The sequence below is a fragment of the Oncorhynchus kisutch genome, linkage group LG6, assembly GCF_002021735.2.
Source record: "Oncorhynchus kisutch isolate 150728-3 linkage group LG6, Okis_V2, whole genome shotgun sequence".
Taxonomy (NCBI): Eukaryota; Metazoa; Chordata; class Actinopteri; order Salmoniformes; family Salmonidae; genus Oncorhynchus; species Oncorhynchus kisutch.
Genome location: NC_034179.2, coordinates 5,935,797 through 5,952,466, shown reverse-complemented (window position 1 = coordinate 5,952,466; position 16,670 = coordinate 5,935,797). Strand labels below are relative to the sequence as shown.

Sequence of the window (16,670 nt, the reverse complement as noted above, 5' to 3'; positions counted from 1 at the left end):
TACAGATGGTTATTAAGGCACATGAAAGTTCACATGACGGGTGGTGAAGGTAGGAAACAACACCTCCACTTCGCTGATCCTCAACACTGGGGCCCCACAAGGGTGCGTTCTCAGCCCTCTCCTGTACTCCCTGTTCGCCCCATGACTGCGTGGCCACGCACGCCTCCAACTCAATCATCAAGTTTGCAGACGACACAAAAGTAGCGGGCTTGATTACCAACAACGACGAGACGGCCTACAGGGAGGAGGTGAGGGCCCTCGGAGTGTGGTGTCAGGAAAACAACCTCTCACTCAAAGTCAACAAAACTAAGAAGACCCCCTATCCACATCGATGGGAGGAGGTGGAAAGTTTTATGTTCCTCTGCGTACATATCACAGACAAACTGAAATGGTCCACCCACACAGACAGTGTGTGAAGAAGGCACAACAGTGCCTCTTCAACCTCAGGAGGCTGAAGACATTTGACTTGTCACCTAGAACCTTCACAAACTTTTACAGATGCAAAATTGAGAGCATCCTGTCGGGCTGCATCACCGCCTGGTACGGCAACTGCTCCGCCCACAACCGCAAGGCTCTCCAGAGGGTGGTGCTGTCTGCAAAAGGCACCACCGGGGCCAAACTACCTGCCCTCCAGGACACCTACACCACCCGATTTCACAGGAAGGCCATAAAGATCATCAAGGACAACAACAACCCGAGCCACTGCCTGTTCATCCCGCTATCATCCAGAAGGTGAGGTCAGTACAGGTGCATCAAAGCTGGGACCGAGAGACTGAAAAATAGCTTCTATGTCAAGGACATTAGACTGTTAATAATGCCACTTTAATAATGTCTACATATCTGTCACGTTCTGACCTTTATTTCCGTTGTTTTGTATTTATTTAGTATGGTCAGGGCGTGAGTTGGGGTGGGCAGTCTATGTTTGTTTTTCTATGATTTGGGTATTTCTATGTTTCGGCCTAGTATGGTTCTCAATCAGAGGCAGGTGTCATTAGTTGTCTCTGATTGAGAATCATACTTAGGTAGCCTGGGTTTCACTGTGTGTTTGTGGGTGGATTGTCTATGTTGATTGCTTGTGTCACAGTTCTCATTTAGCTTCACGGTCGTTATTTATTATATTGTTTCAGTGTTCAGTGTTTTCTTTATTCAAATTCAAGATGAACACAAACCACGCCGCATTTTGGTCCTCCGATCCTTCTCGCCTCTCCTCTTCAGATGAAGAGGACCATGACAATATCTTACATTACTCATCCCGTATATACTGTATTTTTCTACCATCGATTGCATCTTGCCAATGCATCATCTATATATTTAGATTTATATAACCTTATTCATATATTGTTATTCCATTCGTCTACTTAGATTTGTGTGTATTAGGCAGTTGTTGTGGAATTGTTAGATTAATTGTTAGATATTACTGCACTGTCAGAACTAGAAGCACAAGCATTTCGCTACAACCACAATAACATCTGCTAACCATGCGTATGTGACCAATACAATTTCATTTTGATTTGATTATGTGTTCGAGAAGGCATCTTTTACATTCAAAGGGTTCTCCTGTGAAGCCATGACAAGCGACATGCGTCTAGTTTCCTGAATCGGGTCACAAATGGTTTGATGAAGAATGCATCAACTTAAGAAAGGAATAGAATAACTTACCCAACCAAAAACATAGAGACCCAGAATGTCACGTTCGTTATAATGATGAGACCAAGGCGCAGCATGGTATGCGTATATTCTAATTTATTTAAATAATGAACACTGAACAAACTAACAAAATAACAAAACGAATAGCGTGAAGCAAACGAGTGCTGACAGGCAACTACACACAGACATACAAAAACCCTAGACCTACAAAACCCCTAGACCTACAAAACCCCCTAGACATACAAAACCCCTAGACATACAAAAACCTAGACCTACAAAACCCCTAGACCTACAAAACCCCTAGACATACACAACCCCTAGACATACAAAAACCTAGACATACAAAAACCTAGACCTACAAAACCCCTAGACCTGCAAAACTCCTAGACCTACATAACCCCTAGACATACAAAACCCCTAGACCTACAAAACCCCTAGACATACAAAACCCCTAGACCTACAAAACCCCTAGACATACAAAAACCCTAGACCAACAAAACCCCTAGACCTACAAAACCCCTAGACCTACAAAACCCCTAGACCTACAAAACCCCTAGACCTACAAAACCCCTAGACCTACAAAACCCCTAGACATACAAAACCCCATAGACAATATAAAACCTAGCGTACCCACCCTAGTCACACCCTGACCTAACCAAGATAGAAAGAAAACAGAGATATCTAAGGTCAGGGCATGACACAGAAAACCGGAGCCTACGCCTTCACTATGATGAATCACTAAAACAATACAGAATTACACTACGGAACAATAAGGAAAGGCACGTCATTAAAAAAACATACAACATGATGAGATCCATGTACACAAACAACACGTTAATGTTTATCATTGGTGAGAAAAGTCTTCCGCACCCGGTCACACAAATTAAGATCTGCCTAAAAATATACCCGGCCTCATTGAACCCATTGCCCTTTATGGTTGTGAGCTCTGGGGTCCGCTCACCAGCCAAGACTTCCCAAAATGGGACAAACACGAAATTGAGACTCTGCATGCAGAATTCCGAAAAAATATCCTCAGTCTACAAAGTAAAACACCAAATAATGTATGCAGAGCAGAATTAGGCCGATACCCACTAATGATCAAAATCCAGAAAAGAGCTGTTATATTCCACAACCACCTAAAAGGAAGCGATACCCAAACCTTCCATAACAAAGCCATCACCTACAGAGAGATGAACCTGGAGAAGAGTCCCCTAAGCAAGATGTTCACAAACACAAATAGACCCCTCAGAGCCACAGGACAGCAATACAATTAGACCCAACCAAATCATGAGAAAACAAAAAGAGAATTACTTGACACATTGGAAAGAAACAACAGAGCAAACTAGAATGCTAGTTGGCCCTAAACAGAGAGTACACAGCGGCAGAATACCTGTCCACTGTGACTGACCCGAACTTAAGGAAAGCGTTGACTATGTACAGACTCAGTGAGCATAGCCTTGCTATTGAGAAAGGTCGCCGTAGGCAGACATGGCTCTCACGAGAAGACAGGCTATGTGCACACTGCCCACAAAATGAGGTGGAAACTGAGCTGCACTTCCCAACTTCCTGTCAAATGTATGACCATATTAGAGAGACATATTTCCCTCTGATTATACAGATCCACAAACAAACCCGATTTTCATAAACTCCCATATGTACTGGGTGAAATTCCACAGTGTTCCATCACAGCAGCAAGATGGGTGACCTGTTGCCACATGAAAAGGGCAACCAGTGAAGAACAAACACCATTGTAAATACAACCCATATTAATGTTTTGTTGATGATCTTTTTCACTTGCTTTGGCAAAGTAAACATAATGTTTCCCATGCCAATAAAGCCCCTTAAATGTGAATTGAACTGAGAAAGAGAGAGAGAGAGAGATAGAGACTGTCTCCTCCTGGGATTTGTATTTATTAAGGATCCCAATTAGCAGCAGCCATTCATCCTGTGGTTTATTAAGTATCCTTTTTAGCAGCAGCTACTCTTCCTGGGATGTAATTAAGTATCCCGATTAGCAGCAGCTACTCTTCCTGAGGTTTATTAAGGATCCCGATTAGCAGCAGCTACTCTTCCTGGGGTTCATTAAGGTTCCCGATTAGCAGCAGCTACTCTTCCTGGGGTTTATTAAGGATCCCGATTAGCAGCAGCTACTCTTCCTGGGGTTTATTAAGGATCCCGATTAGCAGCAGCTACTCTTCCTGGGGTGTATTAAGGTTCCCGATTACCGCAAGCTACCCTTCCTGGGGTTTATTAAGGTTCCCGATTAGCAGCAGCTACCCTTCCTGGGGTTTATTAAGGTTCCCAATTAGCAGCAGCCATCCCTCCTGGGGTTTATTAAGGTTCCCGATTAGCAGCAGCCATCCCTCCTGGGGTTATTAAGGTTCCCGATTAGCAGCAGCCATCCCTCCTGGGGTTTATTAAGGTTCCCGATTAGCAGCAGCCATCCCTCCTGGGGTTTATTAAGGTTCCCGATTAGCAGCAGCCATCCCTCCTGGGGTTTATTAAGGTTCCCGATTAGCAGCAGCCATCCCTCCTGGGGTTTATTAAGGTTCCCGATTAGCAGCAGCCATCCCTCCTGGGGTTTATTAAGGTTCCCGATTAGCAGCAGCTACCCTTCCTGGGGTTTATTAAGGTTCCCGATTAGCAGCAGCCATCCCTCCTGGGGTTTATTAAGGTTCCCGATTAGCAGCAGCCATCCCTCCTGGGGTTTATTAAGGTTCCCGATTAGCAGCAGCCATCCCTCCTGGGGTTTATTAAGGTTCCCGATTAGCAGCAGCCATCCCTCCTGGGGTTTATTAAGGTTCCCGATTAGCAGCAGCCATCCCTCCTGGGGTTTATTAAGGTTCCCGATTAGCAGCAGCCATCCCTCCTGGGGTTTATTAAAGTTCCCGATTAGCAGCAGCTACCCTTCCTGGGGTTTATTAAGGTTCCCGATTAGCAGCAGCCATCCCTCCTGGGGTTTATTAAGGTTCCCGATTAGCAGCAGCCATCCCTCCTGGGGTTTATTAAGGTTCCCGATTAGCAGCAGCCATCCCTCCTGGGGTTTATTAAGGTTCCCGATTAGCAGCAGCCATCCCTCCTGGGGTTTATTAAGGTTCCCGATTAGCAGCAGCCATCCCTCCTGGGGTTTATTAAGGTTCCCGATTAGCAGCAGCCATCCCTCCTGGGGTCTGAACACATTAAGGTACTTACAGTACATTACCACATAAAACAAAAGATAAAACTGTACTATAACATCATTACACCACTACATATCTACAATAGAAAATGTATAACACCACCATAAAATAATATTACAACGTATGTGTTTGTAGAGTACGTCTGTGCCTGTGTGTGTGTCTCTTCACAGTCCCCGCTGTTCCATAAGGTGTACTTTTTTATAAGTCTGATTCTACTGTTTGCATCAGTTACCTGATGTGGAATAGAGTTCCATGTAGTCATGGCTCTATGTACTACTGTGGAATAGAGTTCCATGTAGTCATGGCTCTATGTAGAACTGTGGAATAGAGTTCCATGTAGTCATGGCTCTATGTAGTACTGTGGAATAGAGTTCCATGTAGTCATGGCTCTATGTAGTACTGTGGAATAGTGTTCCATCTAGTCATGGCTCTATGTAGTACTGTGGAATAGAGTTCCATGTAGTCATGACTCTATGTAGTACTGTGGAATAGAGTTCCATGAAGTCATGACTCTATGAAGTACTGTGAGCCTCCCTTAGTCTGTTCTGGACTTGGGGATTGTGAAGGTAGAGCAGCACTTTATTACAGACAGACTTCTCCTTATCTTCTTCTTCTCTACTGTTTTTCATTGAACCTTTATTTTACCTTTATTTAACTAGTCAGTTAAGAACAAATTCTTATTTTCAATGACAGCCCAGGAACAGTGGGTTAACTGCCTGTTCAGGGACAGATTTGTACCTTGTCAACTCGAGGATTTGAACTTGCAACCTTCCGGTTACTAGTCCAAAGCTCTAACCACTAGGCTACCCTGCCGCCTCTACACTCTAACCACTAGGCTACCCTGCCACCCCTGTTGTATCAATATATTTTGACCCTGACAGTTTACAACCCAGGGTTACTCCAAGCAGTTTAATCACCTCAACTTGCTCAATTTCCACATAATTCATTACAAGATTTAGTTGAGGTTCATGGTTTAGTGAATGGTTTGTCCAAAATAAAATGCTTTAAGTTTTAGAAATATTTAGGACAAACTTATACCTTGCCACCCATTCTGAAACTAACTGCAGCTCTTTGTTGAGTGTTGCAGTCATTACAGTCGCTGTAGCAACTGACGTGTATAGTGTTAAGTCATCCACATACATAGACACCATGGCTTTACTCAAAGCAAAATGACTTTAGCTTCCCTCCAGGCCTGAGGGCACACACCTTCTAGTAAGCTTAAATTGAAAATATGGTAAATAGTAGTGGCAATATCGTCCGCTATTATCTTCAGTAATCTTCCATCCGGTGCTTTTTCATTGTTGATAGACAACAATCATTTTTTTCACCTCTTCCATACGGAATTCAAAATTGCAATGGTTGTCTTTTGGTCAGATATACTTGGATGTATAGTGTCAGTGTTTGTTGCTGGAAAATCATTAAAGTAGTTGGCAACGTCAGTGGGTTTTGTGATGATTCAATGAATGACGGAGCAGAGTTTGCCTTTTTGCCCAGAATTTCATTTAAGGAGCTCCAAAGCTTTCTACCATCATTCTTTATTTCATTTATCTTTGGTTCATAGTAAAGTGTCTTATTCTTTTTTATTTAGTTTTTATTTATTATTTAGTTGCCACGTTCTGACCTTAGGTCCTTTGTTATGTCTTTGTGTTAGTATGGTCAGGGCGTGAGTTGGGGTGGGTTGTCTGTTTGTTTTAGTATGGTCAGGGTGTGAGTTGGGGTGGGTAGTCTGTTTGTGTTAGTATGGTCAGGGCGTGAGTTGGGGTGGGTAGTCTGTTTGTGTTAGTATGGTCAGGGCGTGAGTTGGGGTGGGTAGTCTGTTTGTGTTAGTATGGTCAGGGCGTGAGTTGGGGTGGGTAGTCTGTTTGTTTTAGTATGGTCAGGGCGTGAGTTGGGGTGGGTAGTCTGTTTGTGTTAGTATGGTCAGGGTGTGAGTTGGGGTGGGTTGTCTGTTTGTTTTAGTATGGTCAGGGTGTGAGTTGGGGTGGGTTGTCTATGTTTGTTTTAGTATGGTCAGGGTGTGAGTTGGGGTGGGTTGTCTGTTTGTGTTAGTATGGTCAGGGTGTGAGTTGGGGTGGGTTGTCTGTTTGTTTTAGTATGGTCAGGGTGTGAGTTGGGGTGGGTTGTCTGTTTGTTTTAGTATGGTCAGGGTGTGAGTTGGGGTGGGTTGTCTATGTTTGTTTTAGTATGGTCAGGGCGTGAGTTGGGGTGGGTAGTCTGTTTGTGTTAGTATGGTCAGGGCGTGAGTTGGGGTGGGTAGTCTGTTTGTGTTAGTATGGTCAGGGTGTGAGTTGGGGTGGGTTGTCTATGTTTGTTTTAGTATGGTCAGGGCGTGAGTTGGGGTGGGTTGTCTGTTTGTTTTAGTATGGTCAGGGCGTGAGTTGGGGTGGGTTGTCTATGTTTGTTTTAGTATGGTCAGGGCGTGAGTTGGGGTGGGTTGTCTATGTTTGTTTTAGTATGGTCAGGGTGTGAGTTGGGGTGGGTTGTCTATGTTTGTTTTAGTATGGTCAGGGTGTGAGTTGGGGTGGGTTGTCTATGTTTGTTTTAGTATGGTCAGGGCGTGAGTTGGGGTGGGTTGTCTGTTTGTTTTAGTATGGTCAGGGCGTGAGTTGGGGTGGGTTGTCTGTTTGTTTTAGTATGGTCAGGGCGTGAGTTGGGGTGGGTTGTCTATGTTTGTTTTAGTATGGTCAGGGTGTGAGTTGGGGTGGGTAGTCTGTTTGTGTTAGTATGGTCAGGGTGTGAGTTGGGGTGGGTAGTCTGTTTGTGTTAGTATGGTCAGGGCGTGAGTTGGGGTGGGTAGTCTGTTTGTTTTAGTATGGTCAGGGCGTGAGTTGGGGTGGGTTGTCTATGTTTGTTTTAGTATGGTCAGGGTGTGAGTTGGGGTGGGTAGTCTATATTCCTTTATCTATGTTGTGTTTATGTGTTTGGCCTGGTATGGTCTCAATCAGAGGCAGGTGTCGTTAGTTGTCTCTGATTGAGAATCATACTTAGGTAGCCTTTTCCCATCTGTGTTTCGTGGATTATTTTCTGTTATGTGTCTGTCACCTTTCAGAACTGTTTCATTTCTCCTTGGTTACTTTGTTTAGTGTTCTCGGTTCAATAAATATAATGATGAACACTTACCACACTTTGGTCCTCACCTCATTCCAACGACGAGCTTCACGTTAGTTTAGTCACATGATTTCTCAATTTGCAATACGTTTGCCAATCGGTTGTGCAGACAGTTTTATTTGACATTTCTTTTGCCTCATCCCTCTCATCCCTCTCAACCATACAATTTTTCAATTGTTTTAAAGGTCATTTTCTTAAGGGGTGCTTATTAGTAACTGGAATAAGTAGTTTCATAAATGTGTCAAGTCCAGCGTCTGGTTGCTCCTCATTACACACCACAGACCAGCAGTGTCTGGTTGCTCCTCATTAAACACCACAGACCAGCAGCGTCTGGTTGCTCCTCATTACACACCACGGACCAACAGCGTCTGGTTGCTCCTCATTACACACCACAGACCAGCAGCGTCTGGTTGGTCCTCATTACACACCAAAGACCAGCAGCGTCTGGTTGCTCCTCATTAAACACCACAGACCAGCAGCGTCTGGTTGCTCCTCATTACACACCACAGACCAGCAGCGTCTGGTTGCTCCTCATTACACACCACAGACCAGCAGCGTCTAGTTGCTCCTCATTACACACCACGGACCAGCAGCATCTGGTTGCTCCTCATTACACACCACAGACCAGCAGCATCTGGTTGCTCCTCATTACACACCACAAACCAGCAGCGTCTGGTTGCTCCTCATTACACACCACAGACCAGCAGCGTCTGGTTGCTCCTCATTACACACCACAGACCAGCAGTGTCTGGTTGGTCCTCATTAAACACCACAGACCAGCAGCGTCTGGTTGCTCCTCATTACACACCACAGACCAGCAGCGTCTGGTTGCTCCTCATTACACACCACAGACCAGCAGCGTCTGGTTGCTCCTCATTACACACCACGGACCAACAGCGTCTGGTTGCTCCTCATTAAACACCACAGACCAGCAGAGTCTGGTTGCTCCTCATTACACACCACAGACCAGCAGCGTCTGGTTGGTTCTCATTACATACCACAGACCAGCAGCGTCTGGTTGGTTCTCATTACACACCACAGACCAGCAGCGTCTGGTTGCTCCTCATTACACACCACAGACCAGCAGCGTCTGGTTGCTCCTCATTACACACCACGGACCAACAGCGTCTGGTTGCTCCTCATTACACACCACAGACCAGCAGCGTCTGGTTGGTCCTCATTACACACCACAGACCAGCAGCGTCTGGTTGGTCCTCATTACACACCACAGACCAGCAGCGTCTGGTTGCTCCTCATTAAACACCACTGACCAGCAGCGTCTGGTTGCTCCTCATTACACACCACGGACCAGCAGCGTCTGGTTGCTCCTCATTACACACCACAGACCAGCAGCATCTGGTTGCTCCTCATTACACACCACAGACCAGCAGCGTCTGGTTGCTCCTCATACACACCACAGACCAGCAGCGTCTGGTTGCTCCTCATTACACACCACAGACCAGCAGCGTCTGGTTGCTCATCATTACATACCACAGACCAACAGCGTCTGGTTGCTCCTCATTACACACAACAGACCAGCAGTGTCTGGTTGCTCCTCATTACACACCACAGACCAGCAGCGTCTGGTTGCTCCTCATTACACACCACAGACCAGCAGTAGCTGGTTGCTCCTCATTACACACCACAGACCAACAAATATTCTTGACATCATCAACATCATCAACAAAACGTCTTAAATGACCTCTTATACACTATATTAGGCCCAGCCTGACCTCTTATACACTATATTAGGCCCAGCCTGACCTCTTATACACTATATTAGGCCCAGCCTGACCTCTTATACACTATATTAGGCCCAGCCTGACCTCTTATACACTATATTAGGCCCAGACTGACCTCTTATACACTATATTAGGCCCAGCCTGACCTCTTATACACTATATTAGGCCCAGCCTGACCTCTTATACACTATATTAGGCCCAGCCTGACCTCTTATACACTATATTAGGCTCAGCCTGACCTCTTATACACTATATTAGGCCCAGCCTGACCTCTTATACACTATATTAGGCCCAGCCTGACCTCTTATACACTATATTAGGCCCAGCCTGACCTCTTATACACTATATTAGGCCCAGCCTGACCTCTTATACACTATATTAGGCCCAGACTGACCTCTTATACACTATATTAGGCCCAGCCTGACCTCTTATACACTATATTAGGCCCAGCCTGACCTCTTATACACTATATTAGGCCCAGCCTGACCTCTTATACACTATATTAGGCTCAGCCTGACCTCTTATACACTATATTAGGCCCAGCCTGACCTCTTATACACTATATTAGGCCCAGACTGACCTCTTATACACTATATTAGGCCCAGCCTGACCTCTTATACACTATATTAGGCCCAGCCTGACCTCTTATACACTATATTAGGCCCAGCCTGACCTCTTATACACTATATTAGGCTCAGCCTGACCTCTTATACACTATATTAGGCCCAGCCTGACCTCTTATACACTATATTAGGCCCAGCCTGTCCTCTTATACACTATATTAGGCCCAGCCTGACCTCTTATTTTCCCTAGATATGGCTCCTAATCATATTTATCAAATCAAATATATTTATAAAGCCCTTCTTACATCAGCTGATATCTCAAAGTGCTGTACAGAAACCCCCAGCCTAAAACCCCAAACAGCAAGCAATGCAGGTGTAGAAGCACGGGTATATACAGTATATTGTGATCACTACATCCTATGGATTTGGCTCCCACTCTTAAGCAAATATCTGCAGCATTAGTAAAGATGTGATCAATGCATGTTGATGATTTCATTCCTGTGCTGTTTGTAAACTACCCTGGTAGGTTGACTGATAACCTGAACCAGGTTGCAGGCACTGGTTACAGTTTGAAGCTTTTTCTTAAGTGGACAGCTTGATGAAAGACAGGCAATATTTAAATCCCCCAGAAAATATACCTCTCTGTTGATATCACATACACTATCAGGCATTTCACACATATTATCCAGATACTGACTGTTAGCACTGGTGGTCTATAGCAGCTTCCCACCAGAATGGGCTTTAGTTGAGGCAGATTAACCTGTAGCCATATTACTTCAACAGTATTTAACATTATCCAGATACTGACTGTCTATAGCAGCTTCCCACCAGAATGGGCTTTAGGTGAGGCAGATGAACCTCTAGCCATATTACTTCAACAGTATTTAAAATTAACAAGGGTGCCAATACTTTTGGAGGTAACTGTAAATCATTCCTGCCTGGCCTGGACTGCTACGTGCTAGACCACACACTGTGTTTGTGTCTGTGTGTCAGTAACAACTACCTCTTGTCCCTTCTCCCACTGCGACAACATCTGCAGGTCAGGGATTGGCTGAGTCAGCCAGCCAGACCCACACCACAACCTGGGATAAATGGAGGGAAATCATGCTTCATAAGGAGGGATCTCAAAGGAAGGAAGAGTGTGTGTGTGTGTGTGTGTGTGTGTGTGTGTGTGTGTGTGTGTGTGTGTGTGTGTGTTTGCATAGTCCCTTCCAGGAAGAAATTAAATATAATTATGTACAGCTAAACAAATACAGTGCCATTTTGCTAATTGGACTACTACTGTATTCAAAGGCTTTACGCAGGGGGATGAACCTATTGGTGGTGTTGATAGTCTATTATTGGGAGGGGGACGGGGGTGGGGAAGAGGGAGGGGGTAGGGTTGAGGAAGGCGAGAAAGTGAAGGGAGAGCAGGAGGGGAAGAGGGAGGGGGACGGGGAGGGAGAGGGTGGAGGTTGGAGGAGTGGGAGGGAGGAGGTTGGAGGAAGGGAGGGAGATGGAGTGGGAGGGAGGAGGTTGGAGGAATGGAGGGAGATGGAGTGGGAGGGAGGAGGGGGGAGGTTGGGGAGAAAGGGGGGGAGAGAGAGGGAGAGAGAAGGAGGGGGAGATGTGAGTGGGAGGGAGGGAGGGTATGTGTGTGTGTGTGTGTGTGTGTTTGCATACAGCATAGTGCCTTCCAGGAAGACATGAAATAGAATTCTAAACAACTACAGTACGATCAACATCTTCATTTGCACGTGGCAGAGGGTGTAAATACATATACTTCTATACATACTATATATACTGTAATATACTGTAATGAGGTGGTATATTATATACTTCTATATATACTATATATACTGTAATGAGGTGGTATATTATATACTTCTATATATACTATATATACTGTAATGAGGTGGTATATTATATACTTCTCTATATACTATATATACTATATGTACTGTAATGGAGTGGTGTATTATATACTTCTATATATACTATATGTACTGTAATGAGGTGGTATATTATATACTTCTATATATACTATATATACTGTAATGAGGTGGTATATTATATACTTCTATATATACTATATGTACTGTAATGGAGTGGTATATTATATACTTCTATATATACTATATGTACTGTAATGAGGTGGTATGTTATATACTTCTATATATACTATATGTACTGTAATGAGGTGGTATATTACATACTTCTATATATATGTTATGTACTGTAATGAGGTGGTATATTACATACTTCTATATATACTTTATGTACTGTGGTATATTATATACTTCTATACGTACTGTAATGGGGTGGTATATTATATACTTCTATATATACTATATGTACTGTAATGAGGTGGTATGTTATATACTTCTATATATACTATATGTACTGTAATGGAGTGGTATATTATATACTTCTATATATACTATATATACTATATGTACTGTAATGGAGTGGTATATTATATACTTCTATATATACTATATGTACTGTAATGAGGTGGTATATTATATACTTCTATATATACTATATGTACTGTAATGAGGTGGTATGTTATATACTTCTATATATACTATATGTACTGTAATGGAGTGGTATATTATATACTTCTATATATACTATATATACTATATGTACTGTAATGGAGTGGTATATTATATACTTCTATATATACTATATGTACTGTAATGAGGTGTTATATTATATACTTCTATATATACTATATGTACTGTAATGAGGTGGTATATTATATACTTCTATACATACTGTAATGGGGTGGTATATTATATACTTCTATATATACTATATGTACTGTAATGATGTGGTATATTATATACTTATATATATACTATATGTACTGTAATGATGTGGTATATTATATACTTCTATATACTATATGTACTGTAATGAGGTGGTATATTATATACATCTATATATACTTTATGTGCTGTGGTATATTATATACTTCTATTGATTTTAATTTTTTTATTTTACCTTTATTTAACCAGGCAAGTCAGTTAAAAACAAATTCTTATTTTCAATGGCGGCCTAGGAACAGTGGGTTAACTGCCTGTTCAGGGGCAGAATGACAGATTTGTACCTTGTCAGCTCGGGGGTTTAAATTTGCAACCTTCCAGTTACTAGCCCAACGCTCTAACCACTAGGCTACCCTGCCGCCCCCATATATACTATATGTACTGTAATGAGGTGGTATATTACATACTTCTATATATACTATATGTACTGTAATGAAGTGTTATATTATATACATCTATATATACTTTATGTACTGTGGTATATTATATACTTCTATACGTACTGTAATGGGGTGGTATATTATATACTTCTATATATACTATATGTACTGTAATGGGGTGGTATATTATATACTTCTATATATACTATATGTACTGTAATGGAGTGGTATATTATATACTTCCATATATACTACATATACTGTAATGAGGTGGTATATTATATACTTCTATATATACTACATATACTGTAATGAGGTGGTATATTATATACTTCTATATATAGTATATGTACTGTAATGAGGTGGTATGTTATATACTTCTATATATAGTATATGTACTGTAATGGGGTGGTATATTATATACTTATATATATACTATATGTACTGTAATGGAGTGGTATATTATATACTTCTATATATACTATATGTACTGTAATGGAGTGGTATATTATATAATTCTATATATACTATATGTACTGTAATGGAGTGGTATATTATATACTTCCATATATACTATATGTACTGTAATGGAGTGGTATATTATATACTATATGTACTGTAATGAGGTGGTATATTATATACTTATATATATACTATATGTACTGTAATGAGGTGGTATATTATATACTTATATATATACTATATGTACTGTAATGGGGTGGTATATTATATACTTCTATATATACTATATGTACTGTAATGAGGTGGTATATTAAATACTTCTATATATATGTTATGTACTGTAATGAGGTGGTATATTATATATGTTCTGTAATGGGGTGGTATATTATATACTTCTATATATACTATATGTACTGTAATGGAGTGGTATATTATATACTATATGTACTGTAATGAGGTGGTATATTATATACTTATATATATATACTATATGTACTGTAATGGGGTGGTATATTATATACTTCTATATATACTATATGTACTGTAATGAGGTGGTATATTATATACTTCTATATATATGTTATGTACTGTAATGAGGTGGTATATTATATATGTTCTGTAATGGGGTGGTATATTATATACTTCTATATATACTATATGTACTGTAATGGAGTGGTATATTATATACTATATGTACTGTAATGAGGTGGTATATTATATACTTATATATATATACTATATGTACTGTAATGGGGTGGTATATTATATACTTCTATATATACTATATGTACTGTAATGGAGTGGTATATTATATACTATATGTACTGTAATGAGGTGGTATATTATATACTTATATATATATACTATATGTACTGTAATGGGGTGGTATATTATATATACTTCTATATATACTATATGTACTGTGATGGGGTGTTATATTGTATACTTCTATATATACTATATGTACTGTAATGAGGTGGTATATTATATACTTCTATATATACTATATGTACTGTGATGGGGTGTTATATTGTATACTTCTATATATACTTTAATGGGCCTCTGTACGCCTATGTAGATATTCCATAATAAAATCAGCCGTTTCCAGCAACAATAGTCATTTACAACATTAACAATGTCTACACTGTATTTCTGATCAATTTTATGTTATTTTAATGTACAAAAAAACGTGCTTTTCTTTCAAAACCAAGGACATTTCTAAGTGACACCAAACTATCGAACAGAAGTGTACATCTATATGTACTGTAATGGGGTGGTATATTATATATTCTATTTATACAGTACGAGTCAAAAGTTTGGACACATCTACTCATTCCAGGGTTTTTCTTATTTTTTTTTACTATGTTCTACATTGTAGAATAATAGTGAAGACATCAACAACTATGAAATAACACATATGGAATCATGTAGTAACCAAAAAAATGTTAAACAAATAAAAATATATTTGAGATTCTTCAAAGTAGCTACCCTTTGCCTTGATGACAGATTTGCACATTCTTAGCATTCTCTCAACCAGTTTCATGAGGTAACCACCGGAAACGCTTTTCAATTAACAGGTGTGCCTTGTTAAAAGTAAATTTGTGGAATTCTTTTCCTTCTTAATCCATTTAATCCAATCAGATGTGTTGTGAAAAGGTAGTGATGGTATACAGAATAGAGCCCTATTTGGTAAAAGACCAAGTCATTATCATGGCAAGAACAGCTCAAACTACCAAGCTTTAATTATGCTAATTGCTTCCAGAGAAAATGGAGAGAACTTAGTACTGGCCCTGTGCCATTTTCAGGTGAACTCATATAACCCAGAGCTATAGTTAGCTCTTTTATCTGTGTCAGATTGGACCATGAGAAACATGTACCTGTTCCTTGCCAGAGGGTGTCTCAGTCCAGAGCAGTCTGTACCCGAGCAGGGGCCCGTTGGCGTAGACCGGGGCGTCCCAGGAGGCCTGGATGGAGGTGGGGGAGATGGACTCTACCTGGAGGTTCTCCACCGGCCCGGGGACCTGCACTGCTGGGACAGGAACACATGAACGGATCAGAAACACACACACACACACACACACAGACATGATCGGATCAGAACGAGACATACGTCAGACACACAGATTCACACACAAATCATAGATCACACACACACACACACACACACACACACACACACACACACACACACACACACACACACACACACACACACACACACACACACACACACACACACACACACATAGATACATGGAGAACAGGAGAGTTAAACATAATTCCTTTTCCACTAAATTGAGGTGCCTCCAAGGCATCACTCCCATCCTCCGTCGCCGTAAGGCTTTAACTTTAACTCATTACAGTCTAAGCTCCCTCACTTTGTAAGGCTTTAAACATCATTAGAAATGACTACACAGCATTATAACACCAGATCATTACTTGTTGTCAATGTAATGCTAATGGTTTTACCCATTACCCATACCTACCTCTAATGGTAATGTCTTTAGGCCTGATTTAAAAAAAACAGATAAACATGCAACTAGAGTACAGTACTTACACTACCTATACAGTACGGTTGTGTGTGTGTGTGCTTGCGTGCGTGCGCACATGCGTGCGTGCGTGTGTGTGTGTGTGCGTGTGCGTGCGTGTGTGTTTACTTACACTCTGGCGGCGTGGTGAGTTTGAGTGTCTCGGATCTCTCTCCAGGCCCGTTGTCGTTGTAGGCCACCACTCTGAAGGAGTAGGTCTCCTCTGGCTTCAGGTTACTGACAGTCAACTG

The 16,670-nt window shown here is 41.5% G+C and overlaps 1 protein-coding gene across 1 annotated transcript in view; it reads right to left on the bottom strand.

Annotated features, from left to right (window-relative positions):
• The window catches only part of dcc (DCC netrin 1 receptor), a 699,685-nt gene that overhangs the window by 242,752 nt on the left and 440,263 nt on the right, over positions 1-16,670 (bottom strand). Inside the window, exons 9-10 of the mRNA XM_031825895.1 lie at positions 16,553-16,670; positions 15,769-15,917 (exon numbers count right to left, since the gene is read on the bottom strand). The exon at positions 16,553-16,670 is cut by the window's right edge and continues 37 nt beyond it. Of these exons, the coding sequence (XP_031681755.1) occupies positions 15,769-15,917; positions 16,553-16,670 (267 nt within the window). The remainder of the gene's footprint in view (positions 1-15,768; positions 15,918-16,552) is intronic.